Source organism: Eretmochelys imbricata, chromosome 5 (assembly GCF_965152235.1).
Source record: "Eretmochelys imbricata isolate rEreImb1 chromosome 5, rEreImb1.hap1, whole genome shotgun sequence".
Taxonomy (NCBI): Eukaryota; Metazoa; Chordata; order Testudines; family Cheloniidae; genus Eretmochelys; species Eretmochelys imbricata.
In genome coordinates, this window is record NC_135576.1 from 104360808 (window position 1) to 104375184 (window position 14377).

The following is a 14377-nucleotide window of genomic DNA, read 5'->3' on the forward strand; positions in this document are numbered from 1 at the left end:
CTCAGTGTCACTCATACCTCCTGTCTTTTGACGTGGTCTTCCACAACCTTGAAACATAGCATGGTGAAATTAATTTTTACCACTTGGGAAATTAGAAGCAAATGTAAACAACATAATGACATTTTAATGTGCGATAAAGTGATGTTGTATATGTCGGTATTGTTTAGCATTCCTAATCAAATACATCTGGACTTTTATATACAAATTTCAGTTTTGGTAGTGCAGTCCTTCTGCATGTTCATGTAAAGCTGTGTCTATGCTTGTGACCGTGCATGGTTAGATGTACATTGTTGTACATTGATGTGTCATGGCTCCCTTATTGTCCCCATCTGAAGCCCTGAAGCATGTTTTGGAAGGACAGAGTAGTCTGAGACAGCTGGCATGCCTGAGGGGTGTGGGCATGTTCATGCCTTCATGGTGGTATGGCCCTGTACCCATTCTACAGTGCAATGTAGATAGGGGGAAAGAGCATGCACCAGATCATGGGTAACAATAGTCCTCCAAGGCCATTCTCCCAATGCATTGATCCTTTTGCTGTCTGACCCTTACCAAAATGTATAAAGGTAATAGCAACCTGTGCTGATCATTTAAGATCAGTTCTCCCGTCAACTGGATTGATCAGCCCTGGGGATCACAGATCATGTTCCAAGAGCTGCATCCTGGTCTCTGAAGCACGCCCGCTTGCTGATTAATATGTGGTCAGACCATGCCATCCTCCACAACTTCACCCATACTGGCAGGAACATATACCTCTACTGGGAGATTTTACGGAGGCTGGAGGAGGCAGGCATTCACTGTACCCCATTCATGCGCTGGGAGCACATGGAGCACCTCAAGTTCCTGTACCAGAATGTGAAGGACTCCAATGTTTGCTGTAGGAGAGGAACATCACACATGCCCATACCACGATGAGCTGGAGTGGGTGCTCTCCAAGGCTGCGAGTACTGAGCCTGAAGTGTCTCATGATTCTATCGTCAATCCGACTCGCCTTATCGTATGATGGGGCAGGGTGAGGAGGCAGCAGGGACCTCAGAGGAAGTCCTGGAGGAAGCCCTGGGAAGCCCTGGAAAAAAGAGGAGCACAGTAGTCAACACCTCTACCTGATGGACCTGGTTGAGGAGGTTCCTAAGCCATTGCAGGAACTGGAATCCAAGGCTGGTAAGTTACAGTACACCTCCACGTTCCCTGTAAATAGCCCCTCTTGCGCTAGTAATACACGCCTGATGCTGACCCCCACACCTCGTTCCCACTCCACCTCTACATGGTCCCCAAGCAAAACACAGCTGTAAACCAATTATTTAATTGAAATCCTATGAACTACTATAAAGCATGTAATGGAAGCTATAGGAAATTATTAATAAGCAGTCACTGTGCCCCTGTGTTTGTGCACTTCTCAGCCAGGACTCTGAATAGCAATAGGTTGGGCTGTGTAGACCAGAGGGAAAGGAAGGGAGGGAGGAAGGGCATAAGTTATGAAGGGACCCAGGTTGGGAAAGAACAGTTTTATGACATTTATGTTTGCTCAAAGACCCAAACTGCCCTCCCCCTGTGAAAGGGAGACAGTGGAAGGGGTTTGGGTGTGGATGGTGTCTGGGGTGTGGGCTTGCTTATGTCCGGGAAGAGAATGGGTAAATCAGAGCAGTCCATTCTCTCTGTGACCATTGCAAATGTTTATTACCGTTCTCTGCCCCTGGTGAGTGGTATCTCTCCATGCTGACCCTCTCTGCAGAAGCTGGTAGAAGTGGGGGTAGATGAAGCAGCAGTTTCACAAACACAATGCTGTGTCCCTTAGTGACTGGAAGAATATACATTTATAGTGCTATTCTGTGTTTTCCAGTCCCTTTCAGTGTTGTTCGCTGGACACGGGCCAGACTTTCTGGCAATGCATAGGGAATTAGGGGCTGGATGGATATTTTCTGTGGGTCTCTCTTCCTTTTCTATGGGAACTCCATCTGCTAGCTGAGAATACGGTAAATTTCCTTCTAATTGCCTCCAAGTTTTGTAAGCATAATTCCACAAATTTTTGGTGTAGCAGATATTCACACCGGTTCTTCAGGTCTTATGGCAGGGCAAATGTGCTTGGTCCACCTCTCTACTCAGCAATGAAGGGGGTCATCATCAACATTGCTCTGGCATAGGTGGCTGGGTGTTTCCACAGGTCTGGAAAGCCACTTCTCTTCTCCATTCTGGCACCTTCAGTACTGCCATGTTCTCCAAATGATGGCCAGCCTTTAAAGAAGATATAGGTAACTAGTAATGTAAATCCTGAAAGGACTCAAACCACACTGCAACTGGCTCCTTGATGCCCTACAGTGCAACATTTTCATAGCAGTAGTTCAGGGTATCTTGCTGTTTTTACCCTCATCTCCTTCCTTTTGGGAGGCAAAAGTAGTCAGAAGGAAGGAGGCTATAACAGTAGCATTTCTGGAATGCTAAAATGTATCAATATTGTGGCTTTTGGAAGCACAGTTACCTTGGGTGGGGTGGAATTTCTTAGGTTCCTGCAAAGGAGAAATGAAATATAATGCTCACCTTGTCTTTGACTTGTCAGGACATTCCTGATGCTGGCAGGGAACCCGTTCCACCAGGAGGGAAGAAAGAGCACCTCAGAGATAGCAGAGGCAAATAGAGAAGGACCATGCTCGCTGGCGTTGACAGGAGAAGTCAGGAGCAGTAGAGTTCCTTAGGGTGAAGGAGGATCGGACTTTTAGGCAGGAGGAGGCACTCATGAACCAGTTCATGGTGTGGGAGCATGCCCATAGGGAATGGGACCATTCACTCATGCAGTCCCTGGTACAGCTGGTGGCGGAATACTTTTGGGACCTGTCTGCCATTGGACTGCTGCTTTCCTCCAGAACAAGGCAGCACGGTCTCCTCCTGCCGCTTCTCCTCCTCCTCTAGCTGTTGTCCAGCTCCAGCACTACCCCTGCCAGGGAGGAGCATGCTGGACACCTGACACAACATACTCTGTTAGCACCCAAAACTCTGCACGGGGAACCCCTGCAAAGCCTGCTTGTGGGGAAAAATAAGCCCCATCTAGTCTCTATAGCCCAGTCTTTGTTTATCCCCCAAGCTCCATGCAGGATACCTCTCCATTTGTCCACTGCGCAATATTCCTCAGTCTTTCCCCCTCTTCTCGGGGAAGGGAAGGACAAGAAGACGTGTCTACAAACACTAATGTTTTCCCACTTTCAGGGAATTGTACAATTTTTTTTTGTTAATTTGTCTCTATTTTTGTTTTTATTTTATTTTTGTTAATTTGTTTTAGTCTTTTGTTTGATGTACGTTTGTAAATAAAAGTTACCATTCACTCAACTTGTGTGTGCAGCTTGCTTTCTGAATATGATCAATGCGATATTTTCCACATGTTAGGAATGGGTCAGCAGGATTCACGACACACGACTGTGATTTCTGTAAATGCGTGGGGCCAAAGAAATGCAATGAATTCTGTCCCTCCCACGTCACCTTCAGCCCCTGGCCATGAATTTCCTAGTTTTAAAAAAACAACAAGGTTCATTACAGTGAACTAAACTGTGAAGTAACTGTTGTTGTCCAAAGCACCAGAATGAAAAACAGAAAAGAAGTTAACTGAACCATCTTTATGGCGTTGTTAATGACTTCATTGACAATACAGACAAAGGAAACAAAAGTAAATTAACAGTAGAGATATCTGACAGTGAACTGTGCTTTTGCAACGCCTCTTCTCTCAACCTCACCAAATAGTCACTGCTTGCAGCACAGAAGTACTCATGCATAGCACCTGATTAGTGCTGTGAGTAAGGATGTCAGAAAACGCTGTGAAGAAGGCATATATGAAGCCCATCCCAAAACCTTACAGAACTGTTTTTAAATTACTTTAACAATGCTTAATTACTCCCCATAAAGCAGCGTGAAACAGAGTTGTCAACACGCAACACCAGCGTTGCTCAATGATAGCATTATAGTGCCGATACATTCTCCACAGCACAAAACCACAGCCAAAGGTGTTAAACTTGAGTACACTCACCTAGTTGTCGGCTTTCAGTTACTACATTACCATCAGCTGTAGGGGATTGAAACTCACTGAAGTATGTCGCTGGACAATCGTATAGCAATGATCTATTGAGCTTTTTCAACAGCACCATAACATCAAAATAGGGCCCCGTGGCACTTTCCCAGGTCACTTTCTGGCTCCACGCTGCTCCACAATGTATGAGAAAATAGCATCACAAATTGAACCAGGAGCAGTATGCACATGGGTGGGATCTAGCTGCCTGTACAGGGTTTGTAAACCATATCTGCCCTGTGCCCAATAGCTCTGGGAGTATTCTCTTTTAGCCTCACATATGTTGTACAAGGTACGGCATGCCATGATAATGCGAACTGTGTTGGCTACCTTGGCATCCAGTTGCGTTTGCAGGCATTGCCAATGAGCTGTCAGATTCCCAAAGGCATTCCCCTACCATACTGCAGCTACTCAGGCTATAGATTAATTCCTTTTGTCTTGGGTCAGTGATGTTGGAAAGAGCTTCACAAGCCAAGTTAGGAGTGCATATGCAGGGTCCCCCAACATAACTGTGGGAACAGAAACTCTACGCAGAACCATGGCATTTCTGGGGAATAAAATTCCTTTTTCCTCCCCCCACCCCGCTGTACAATCCTGACCTCCTGAGCACCCTGGCATCATGGAGCTTTCCCCGTGTGTCCAATGTTAGTCTCATGAATTGACTTTGGTTGTCCACTGAGTCTTGGAGAAGAAGTGAATAGTAAACTTTTTGGTTCACTTATTCACTCACCCCTTTCAGTGGGCAAAGCATTGGGATGTGCGTTCTGTCAACGTTCCCTGCACCATTCAGAAACCCTATCTTCTGATATCCTACTATAATTTAAGGGACTTTGGATATGGCAACCACACCTGAGTAGATTCCAGTATTGGTAGTGTGGCAAACCCGTACAACCCCCACTCTGACAGTTGACTTCCCAACCTGGGTTGTAACTGACCAATAGTTATCAGATGTTGCCATCTTCCAAAGGGCAATAATCACCTGCTTCTGTACTGCTATGGGTTTCTGAGAACAAGTGATCTGGTGCAGGAGGATTGGTGCAAGCTGCTTGCACAACTCCATGAAGGTCTGCTTCTGTAATCTGAATTCTGCAGCCACTGGTCATCATTCCAGCTTTCCAAGATGAGGTGGTTCCACCACACTATGCTGGTTCTCCGGGACCAGAAGTGGCAGTCTACCTATGGCCACACCATGGCAATCCCAGCATTCAACACATCTTTTCCTTGCAACCCCAGTGGATTTTCATTTGCCCTCTTGGTCAGCCATTTTCAGTGTCTCAAATTTTTCTGGACCCATTCCATCCAGTACTGGACGATATGAACATTTGTCCACGGAGCAGAACTACATCATCATGGACTTGCTCCATTTCTTCAATGCAGTTAGGCAGAAGGGAGACATAATTGAGAACTGCCATCACCAAATGCGGCTTACAGTACCAGCAACACGCAACAAGGCAGTTCTCAGAGTGTCTCCTTGGACACACAGGACTCTGTGATACTGCCACTGAAAAGGCAGCGCTATCATCACGTCCTAAAAAGGGCAGTGTAGGCATGGGGTATATATGCACATCATACACTCACAGCTCAGCACACTGTATCTGGACGCTCAGCAGGACTATTAGGTACAGGTACTAGCAATGCACGGACAGGTACCCAGGAAACGCACAAGTGTAGACGTTACCTAATTGGTGATTATTTTCTGAAGTATGGCTATAACTCTTAACTGTTCATGGTGTTCCTTGGTGGTGGTTCTTTATTTTCTTTCCTAAAAATAAATAACACTAGATAACTATTTAACTCAAATGTTTGATATCTCTGTAGATAATCTGTCTATTGTTGGAGAGTGCCCGAGGATTGCAAACAATGAGTTTATATTTTTCTAAAATTCCCATGTGTCAAATTAGGTTGAGTTTGAAGATGGTTCTCAGATAGCAATGAAGAGGGAAGAGATCTACACATTAGATGAAGAGCTGCCTAAACGAGTGAAAGCCCGTTTCGTAAGTATTTACAAATACAAAAGTTCTAATATTAATTTACTCTAAAGGACTTTAAACCAAGCTGTGACTTTATTCTGAATTAGCCCTTTATACTACACAAGGATTTTTGTGAAGAATCAGTGCTAGTGTGGCTATCCAGATCATCCAAGTAGCAAAAGTGTGCACTGGCCAGTGAGACTGGTCTACTGTTCTGTCAATACAGCCAAATACTGTAATCAAACACACATCTTGACTGCTGACAGGGACATCTTGGTAAGAACATCTCGTGTTGACAGATGAACTGTTCTTTTCATACCCTTATCAAGTATATGCAATATTTATGTATATTTTCCAAGTTCTCAAAGTTTATAATTCTAAAAGCAAAAAGTTTAACAAAAAACAACAAAGAACCTGATCCAAATCCCATTAAAGTCAATGGCAAGACTCCCATTGACTACAGCGGATTTTTAATTGGACTCCAAGCTCTCAAATACTTCCCCAGCTCCTGCATAAATTCCAGCTGGTATGCAGCAATCAGTTATTCCAACACAGTACTGTATGTAAAATCCACACAGCCCCATAAGGAACAGAACTCCTTTAAGATTAAGAAATTCTGCGTTCCAACATACAAGTATTGGAAGAGAGAGGAGGTTTGTATTACCTAAGTTTGGCACGAATTCTAAATGTTGTACAGTCCTATATCAGTTACTTAGAGGGTCAAATACTCAGGCTGAGAGACACCATGTTCTTCCTCTCATTTGCATATAACACACGCTGCTGTTTCTCAGCAGTCCACTCAAAATCATACACTGCTAGCTAACTGTTTAGTCATTTTGTAACATGTAAAACGGAAGCACACGGACTAAAAAAATCTTACAATGTTTAAATTCAAAAGCTAATGAATAAAATATCCATATTGTATTTAAAGATAATCTGAACATATCTGTCGACGAGAACAGCAGCACCGTGTGTTTCTTATGGCTATAAAGATGTGTACTTGCACATACTGTCCCTACTCTCACATGTATTGTATGAGATTAACCATATGGAAACGAGGTGATTCCCAGGGGATGAGGGGTGAGGGGGGTCACCTGCGGAATGTCTATTTAAGTGAGTTTGGAGCAATCAGACAGAGCACTCTAGGATGTAGCTGAGGGAGGGTTTCTTGCAGCTGGAAGACGGAGGCAGGCCAGGATTCTTTGGAGAAGCAAATCCTTACCTTATATTCACCTCGACTACTTCCTCAGCATGCCCACCTGACATGAGCTGCTTCTCCATGTTGCCAGTTCCCAGCTGCAGCCTTAAGCATGTGCATAACACGTATTGGAAGGTGCAGTTGGAGTAAGAAGTGACATGGAGGTGGGACTGGCAGCTGGGGAGAGGCAGAGAAGGATGAAGTTGTCTCTTTGCTAAGAAGCGCTTTTCCAGGAAGGTGGCTTATCTCACTCAGGAGAGCAAGAGCTGAGCAAGAAAGGCAATAAGAATGGGGAGGAGCAGAGCTCCTTCTGGCAGGGACGTTCAGAAGTCAAATATTCTAGACTTCCACACCTCAGGACCAGTTTACTTCAGAGGAGTACACTCGTCCTTCAGTGTCCTAAGGGTTAAGATAGATGGTTCTTGAAAAAAATAACAAACAAGCCACCTGGGTGAGTACAGTTGGTTGTTTTTCATTTTTTTTCAGAAAAGGCCCCATTACCTCTTGTTGTTTTATAGAGTATATGCAACGAGTTTAGAATTAACTAGACATACTGTAAATCTGTTTTATTGTTGCACTTGACTAAGAACAACAATATAGATGTGGCTGGTTTTTGCTATTCTTTTAAAATAGTGGCATTTTTATAGATCAATATTTTACTTTTGCACGTGACATCATTCACTTTTTAGTGGAATTAAGTATTATTTTAAAACACGTAATCAAACTATTAAATAAAACAAAATGATTGCTATTGATGAGAAGTGCAGTTTTCCCCCCCAGTGGAAAGCCTGATGCTGTTTCCCTGTTATTAACTTGGACTTCACAAACATACAGCCCAGTACTTGAGGTGCTGAGTGCATCTTCGATGTACAAGTCAATAGAACTCAGTCAGAACTCATTCAGAACTCATCTGAGTACCCTCAAGTCAGAGGGTACTCAGCTCCTTGCAGGACTAGCCCCATGGTTTATAATGCTGGCTCCACCCTTTCTTTTAAACAGCTCAGGATATATGGTATCTCTTCATCTTGAAAGGATTTGATCCCATGCCATTGACGTTCATGGGAATTTTGCTACTGGCCTCAGCAGTGGGAGTGGGCTGGGCCCTAAAATTCCTGTCGTTTGTCACTTTCATTATTTTTTCAATAGCTTGTCATTTGCTGTTTCAGTTTTTGCCCTGTTTTTTTTTTTTTAACATTTTCCAGCATCAGCTGAACTCATGACTCCCTCTCCGCACAAGCCATGCAATTGTACAGGGCACCTTTTTAATAGTCTGCATCATACAATCCCTTACATTTAAAACTAGACTGGATAAAATGCTAGATAATATACATTACTGTTGGGAATAAACCTGCACGGGCAGACGGATGAACTGAATCCAATATGATCTTTCCCATCTCTCATTTCTGTGATCTTTTGACACAGTGACAGGTTTCAGAGTACCAGCGGTGTCGGTCTGTATCCTCAAAAAGAAAAGGAGTACTTGTGGCACCTTAGAGACTAACCAATGTATTTGAGCATAAGCTTTCGTGAGCTACAGCTCACTTCATCGGATGCATGCAGTGGAAGTGAGCTGTAGCTCACGAAAGCTTATGCTCAAATACATTGGTTAGTCTCTAAGGTGCTCCAAGTACTCCTTTTCTTTTGACACAATGAAATCCAACAGCTAGAGTCAGTCAAATGAATTTTAAGAAACCCCACAAATATGTGCAACTAAACATTGTGACGTATTTATTAAAAAAATAAATTCAACATTTATTTAACATGAATAGATTTTTCCAAGAAACACTATCGTAAAACTGCATGTTCTGAAGCACTGATGGCTTCATAATGATGTAATTCTCTGGGTTAGTCACTGAAATAGTCTTCGGTTTGTCTAAACCAAAGGTACCGGTGCTTTCATGTGCCTGCCCTGGAGAGAGTCGGAATGTGATATCCACTGTGAAACTGAAGGGGTAATTAATGTCTGTTTTTAGTCGACAGCCTCCGACATGAGGTTTGAAGACACATTTTATGGAGCAGATATTATCCAGGGAGAAAAGAAGAGACAGAGAGTATTGAGTTCCCGGTTTAAGAATGAATATGTGGATGACCCTGGGTACCGTACCTTTTTGAAAAGCTCATTCCAGAAGAAATGCCAGAAGGGACTATAAAGGAAGCAGCAAAGGAATAAACCCACACACACTACAGGGAAGTAAACAGATTAAATTTTGGTGGAAAACATACAGAATTCACCGGTGCTTGGTTTGAAGATTGTATCCCTTCATTACATTAAATCACTTTTGGCTAAAATAAATACTCTGAGTTTTTCAGTGAATTTACCAGTAAACATTTAAAACAATCCCCTACAATTATCCATGTCAATTTCAAATTGCTCCAGATTTGTTTTTTCTTGTTAATATATTAAAGGCTGTGTATTAATTTTGCATCACAGAGTGGAGGAAACTGAGATTAAGAGACACTGCAAAATGATATGCCAAAGAAAACTTGGAATACAGTCCCACATCCATTAAAGTCGGTGGTAAAACTCCCATTGACTTCTGTGAGAAAAGCATCAGCTCCTAGGAACATCTTAATATATGGCATCCAATAAAGATGACAAAAATTCTCACCACAATATCTGCCCCATCACACTGGAAAACCATAAAGTTTTAATAACAAGATAGGATTACAATGGCTTGTATATTTTCCACAGCCAGGGAAGGACATTCAATTTTTTGTTTTAAAAATAGGAGTTTTTATAAAACATTTTGAAAACAAATGCAAGCGTGTACAGTATTAAGACCTACAAATGCTGTACTTGCATACTTTGTACAGTGCTTTTTACCTTTTTATATCACTACTGCTGTCAGTAGGGTTTGATGAAGACTCAGTGTGACTTAGATATTTTTTGGCTTCTAAGGAAGAAATCTTCAGAATAGCAAGGGGAGTTTGTATATTTAAAGAGGGAGATTTTGGCAATTATTTTTAAAACATGTTTTTCATAATACTTATTAAAATAGCTGTTTGTAAAATAAAAAGTATTTCATTATGTGTTTGTAAAATTAGAGTTTAAGTATATATGCTTAACAAGATAGTTTTGAACTAATATAATATGGTCTTCCTTTTTAAATAATAGTTGGCAATGTAATAGTGTTTAAAAATAAATAAATGACCTTTTGCTTACTATTGTTTGTGTCTGCTGATGTGATTACCCATCTATATAGCTGTGGGAATGAAACAAATCAGTGGCAATACACATGTAAATTCATGAACAGAGCAGACTATAGCTACACAAAGCTCAGTACTGATGTAATAATTGATTTAACACTGTATCATGGTCTTATATCTTTTTATTTTTCCCTCTGTCTTATGATGCTGATCTTATCGGAGGTTGTAGAGACAGGCTGGAAATGCATTTGGGTTTTCTGCTATTTGCCAGAAACACTGGCGTGCGTAAAGCCAAAAGGAAGCATTATCAAAATGACATCATCTGTTCTGTGTAAGTTGCCCATTAGCAGGATTTCTGACTGGCTGCCGCAGGAAGAAAACTCTCAGAACCCAATTTAATCTTGAGTGCTGCTGTTTTTCATTGTGCTACTTACAAATGTTCTTATAACTGGGTACATGGGCCTGGAAAAACAGGTTTTTGTGACAAACCTGCTCTTTGCTATTGAGAAGCACATATCTTAGTTTCACTTTGCAAGGTTATTCTTAGTTATATGACTGGACAGCTAAATCTTTTCACTTACTGCATGACACCTCCTTTGGAATTTTAATTTCTTTGTGTTACATTGACTGCTTTTTTTATACCATGAAATCACTAAAAATCCCTTTAGTCTCTAAGAAATTGCTTAGCTGTGACAATCATAATGTATTTCTAATTGAGAGTGCTTTCTCTTGAGGTTGGAGGGTTTAGTGAGTGCTGCCTGGCATATTTCAAAACATCAGAGCTCTTTTTGGCAGATCTGAAGGAAAAGCAAAACTACTGGTACATGAGTCTTATTTGCCACACAGAGCAGGCTTCTATTCAACTTGTCGAGAGCTAAATGCAGGTGACAAACCATTTAATTACGTACAGTCTTGTCATATAATTAGAAGATAAGAATGATTTTATTAGCCCTGGTGAAATTTCATGAGACCATAAAATCCTAAAATGCATAAGTACATTGTGAAATTACAGCTACTAGAGAGGCCAGTGTGAGGCAGTGTGGGTAGATAGGAATCACATGTGGGTTCCATGCTTAGCTCTGCATTAACCTGCTGCGTGACTTCGGTCAGTTCACCCCACTTCTGTAAAATGGGGGTCATGATACATCTCTTCCTTTGTAAAGGAGATCTACAGATTAAAACTGATCTGCAGGAACTAACCATTATTATTTTTAAAAAATATCATTTGCCTGTTTTTCTCCATTGTGCTCTAGGATTGTAACAGATTTTACTCTAAAAGTCCTGGAAGTTTTATGAATAATTATCAGGCCTCGTAAACTATATAAAATGTCTTGTCCTCCTCGTTCTTGCTTTAAAGAAAGTGAATCTGAAATGTAATTATCTTAATTTCAGAAAACATAAATCAACATTGTAACTTTAAAGAAAGAATAGCATGATGATAACCCAGAGATCCTGGGACTTCCTCATTATACAATAATGGATAGTTTGAAGATTCTGCAATGAAAAAAATAAAGTCGTATGGGAATTTTGGCTAGAGATGGTATGTGTTAAGTGTTCTTCAGATCTGGAAATCAGACCATTTCACCAGACTAGTTTTATAATAACGATACTGCATTGCACAGATAGGAAAGAAGATTGTGTTAAAAACAATGGACTGGAAGTCAGGAGATATGGGTTCCGGTGTGACACTGGCCAAGGCACTTAAGTTGACTCAGCACTTCTGAACCTTTTCATTTAGCTTCCTAAATATGGATTTAGGTGCTGTCTTTAGGCATCCAAATTTGAAAATGTTGGTATTAATCTTTGTCTGTTTCCCCAGCCGTAAAATTGAGATGATAATAATTATCTCAGGATCTTGTGAGACTTCACTCATTTATGAACCTCAGATGGAAGGTGTTATATAAATGCACAGGATGATGATGATAATATATTGCCTCCCACCTGAAGATCTCAAAGCACGTTGCAAGCTAATGTAGCCTCACGGCACCTGTGTGAACTACATTAGAGAGAGTAAGAATTACGTTAGTACTAACGATGAGTAAACTGAGGAGAGGTGATTGTCTTCCCTGTGTTACAGCTTTGTACCAGTGGCAGAGCCAGCTGTACAACCTAAGAACCGAGGCACCCAGTCCTCTGTTTTAAACACTAGTCCCCACTGTCTTTTTATTCTCTCAATAGATGAGACATAGACCAATTGCTTCACATGTTCAAGAATCCTGACTACTGTACGGGGCATATATTTACATAAGCAGCAGTGTTTTGACAGACAGTGATAAAAATGCTGCACTTTTACTCATGATTGTGTTCACATCCATCTCATGAATAACAGGGAAGTGTGCTGTACTTGGATTTATGCTGGTTTGCAAAAGAAAATGTTATAGTAACAAGATGGTGATTCCCCAAATTATACTCAAGGGTTGATCAAATTAAATGTTTCATTTATTAATTTTAGATGACTTCTGTTTAATCCAATTTGCATTATATCATCATGATAGGGCAATTCAACCAATGATTTTTAGGAACAATATGATATACAGTACCCTGCTGTGCTACAACACTCTGAAAATTACAATTAGAAGAAATATATATATAGCCCCCTGAAGTTATTAATATTTTGAAGCCTGTATATAATTCCTATCTTGTGTTCTAAAACACAAAAAAGTTAGTACAATGACCTCATATGAATTTATAAACAATATTTTAAAACATAATGGGACAAATTCTGCCCTCATTTTCACAAACGCGACCCTCCTGATTTCATGTGCTGTGATACTCTCCACGGAAGAGAAAGTGAGAAAAAAATACTGATAAGCCAAATATTGCTTGAATGATCATCTGTCATGGTACTAAATATTCTGCAAAAGTTCTGATTGATTAGTCAATCCTTACTTAATGGCTCTATCACAACTTTTAAATTAGATATAGTATGAAAGCACATATGATAATTCCCCCTGGAATTCCGATAAATGCAGTATTCTTCCTGCCCCAACTCTTAAATGGTGGTGTTCTGTTTGGTTAAACAGCTGTTGTGTTCCATTCCAGTGAAGGCTGTATTTTAATAGAAAGCATAGTCGTGTGTGTGTGTGTATTTGAGTATGTGGTCAATGTGTGTGTGTGTGATATCTCTCACACACACATACAGAGGGAGAGGTGACATCTGTATGAAAAATTGCAGAGCCATGAAATAAATACATTTTATCATGCACTTTTGAACATTACCAATCCATCTCCCTGGAATCTGTTCTAAATCCCTTATAAGGGGTTTCTATGACATGTAGCATACACAGAATATGTGATGCTAGGGTGTGGTTTAAAGATTTTATTGGCTCTTATTTGGGATGATATACATACCAGCAACTCAATTATAGCTTTGCCATCTATATGTAGAGTGCCATCCCCAATTCAGACTGATGAAACTCTATACCACATGACACTTTCAAGGGTTCCCCATACAGCTAGATAGTATAGGCAGAGCTGGTAGCTACCTACAGTGCAGATTAAAAATAGCATTTTGTAGTGGAAAGTGTTGACAGTTACTTTTAACTTTGCCCAAATCTCTATGCTAGGTGTTTGCCTCAGGCATATATTTTTGTAACATTTAACCTAAAACAGTTCAGCCTTTTCCAAGATTAGGGAAAAAATACATTGTTTTCTCCATGTTAAAATCTTGCCACCATTTAATTGAGAGGCTCTAGAGCATCTGTGCTTTAAAATAGGGACTTGAATTATGGGGTAGGTGAGGATTGCCATGGAATCAAGGATGTGCTTGTTGCTGTCCCCATAAAAATCTGCCCAAATTTGGCCAAACTATAACCCTATGAAAAACTACAATTCAAACATGATCAGCAGAGGTTTGTTAGTGGCTGGCAGCTCAAGTCTCAGAAGATTCCATCTGCAATGAGCATGCTCCTTCCTCACACAGCTATTTCTCAGTGGGACTACACATATGCCATCCCAACAGAGTGGCTGTGTGCCATGCAAGGGCTGAACAGGACTTTTCCAACAATTGCTCTTCAT

General features: G+C 41.0%; 1 protein-coding gene across 7 annotated transcripts in view; it reads left to right on the forward strand.

The window, feature by feature from the left end:
* Positions 1-10352, forward strand: part of KDM4C (lysine demethylase 4C) — a 447252-nt gene extending 436900 nt beyond the window's left edge. For all 7 annotated transcript variants that reach the window (XM_077817658.1, XM_077817659.1, XM_077817657.1 and 4 more), the window contains 2 exons: positions 5947-6039; positions 9187-10352. In XM_077817658.1, coding sequence (XP_077673784.1) covers positions 5947-6039; positions 9187-9363 — 270 coding nt within the window. In that variant the 3' untranslated portion in view covers positions 9364-10352. The remainder of the gene's footprint in view (positions 1-5946; positions 6040-9186) is intronic.
* Positions 10353-14377: the final 4025 nt, after the last annotated feature.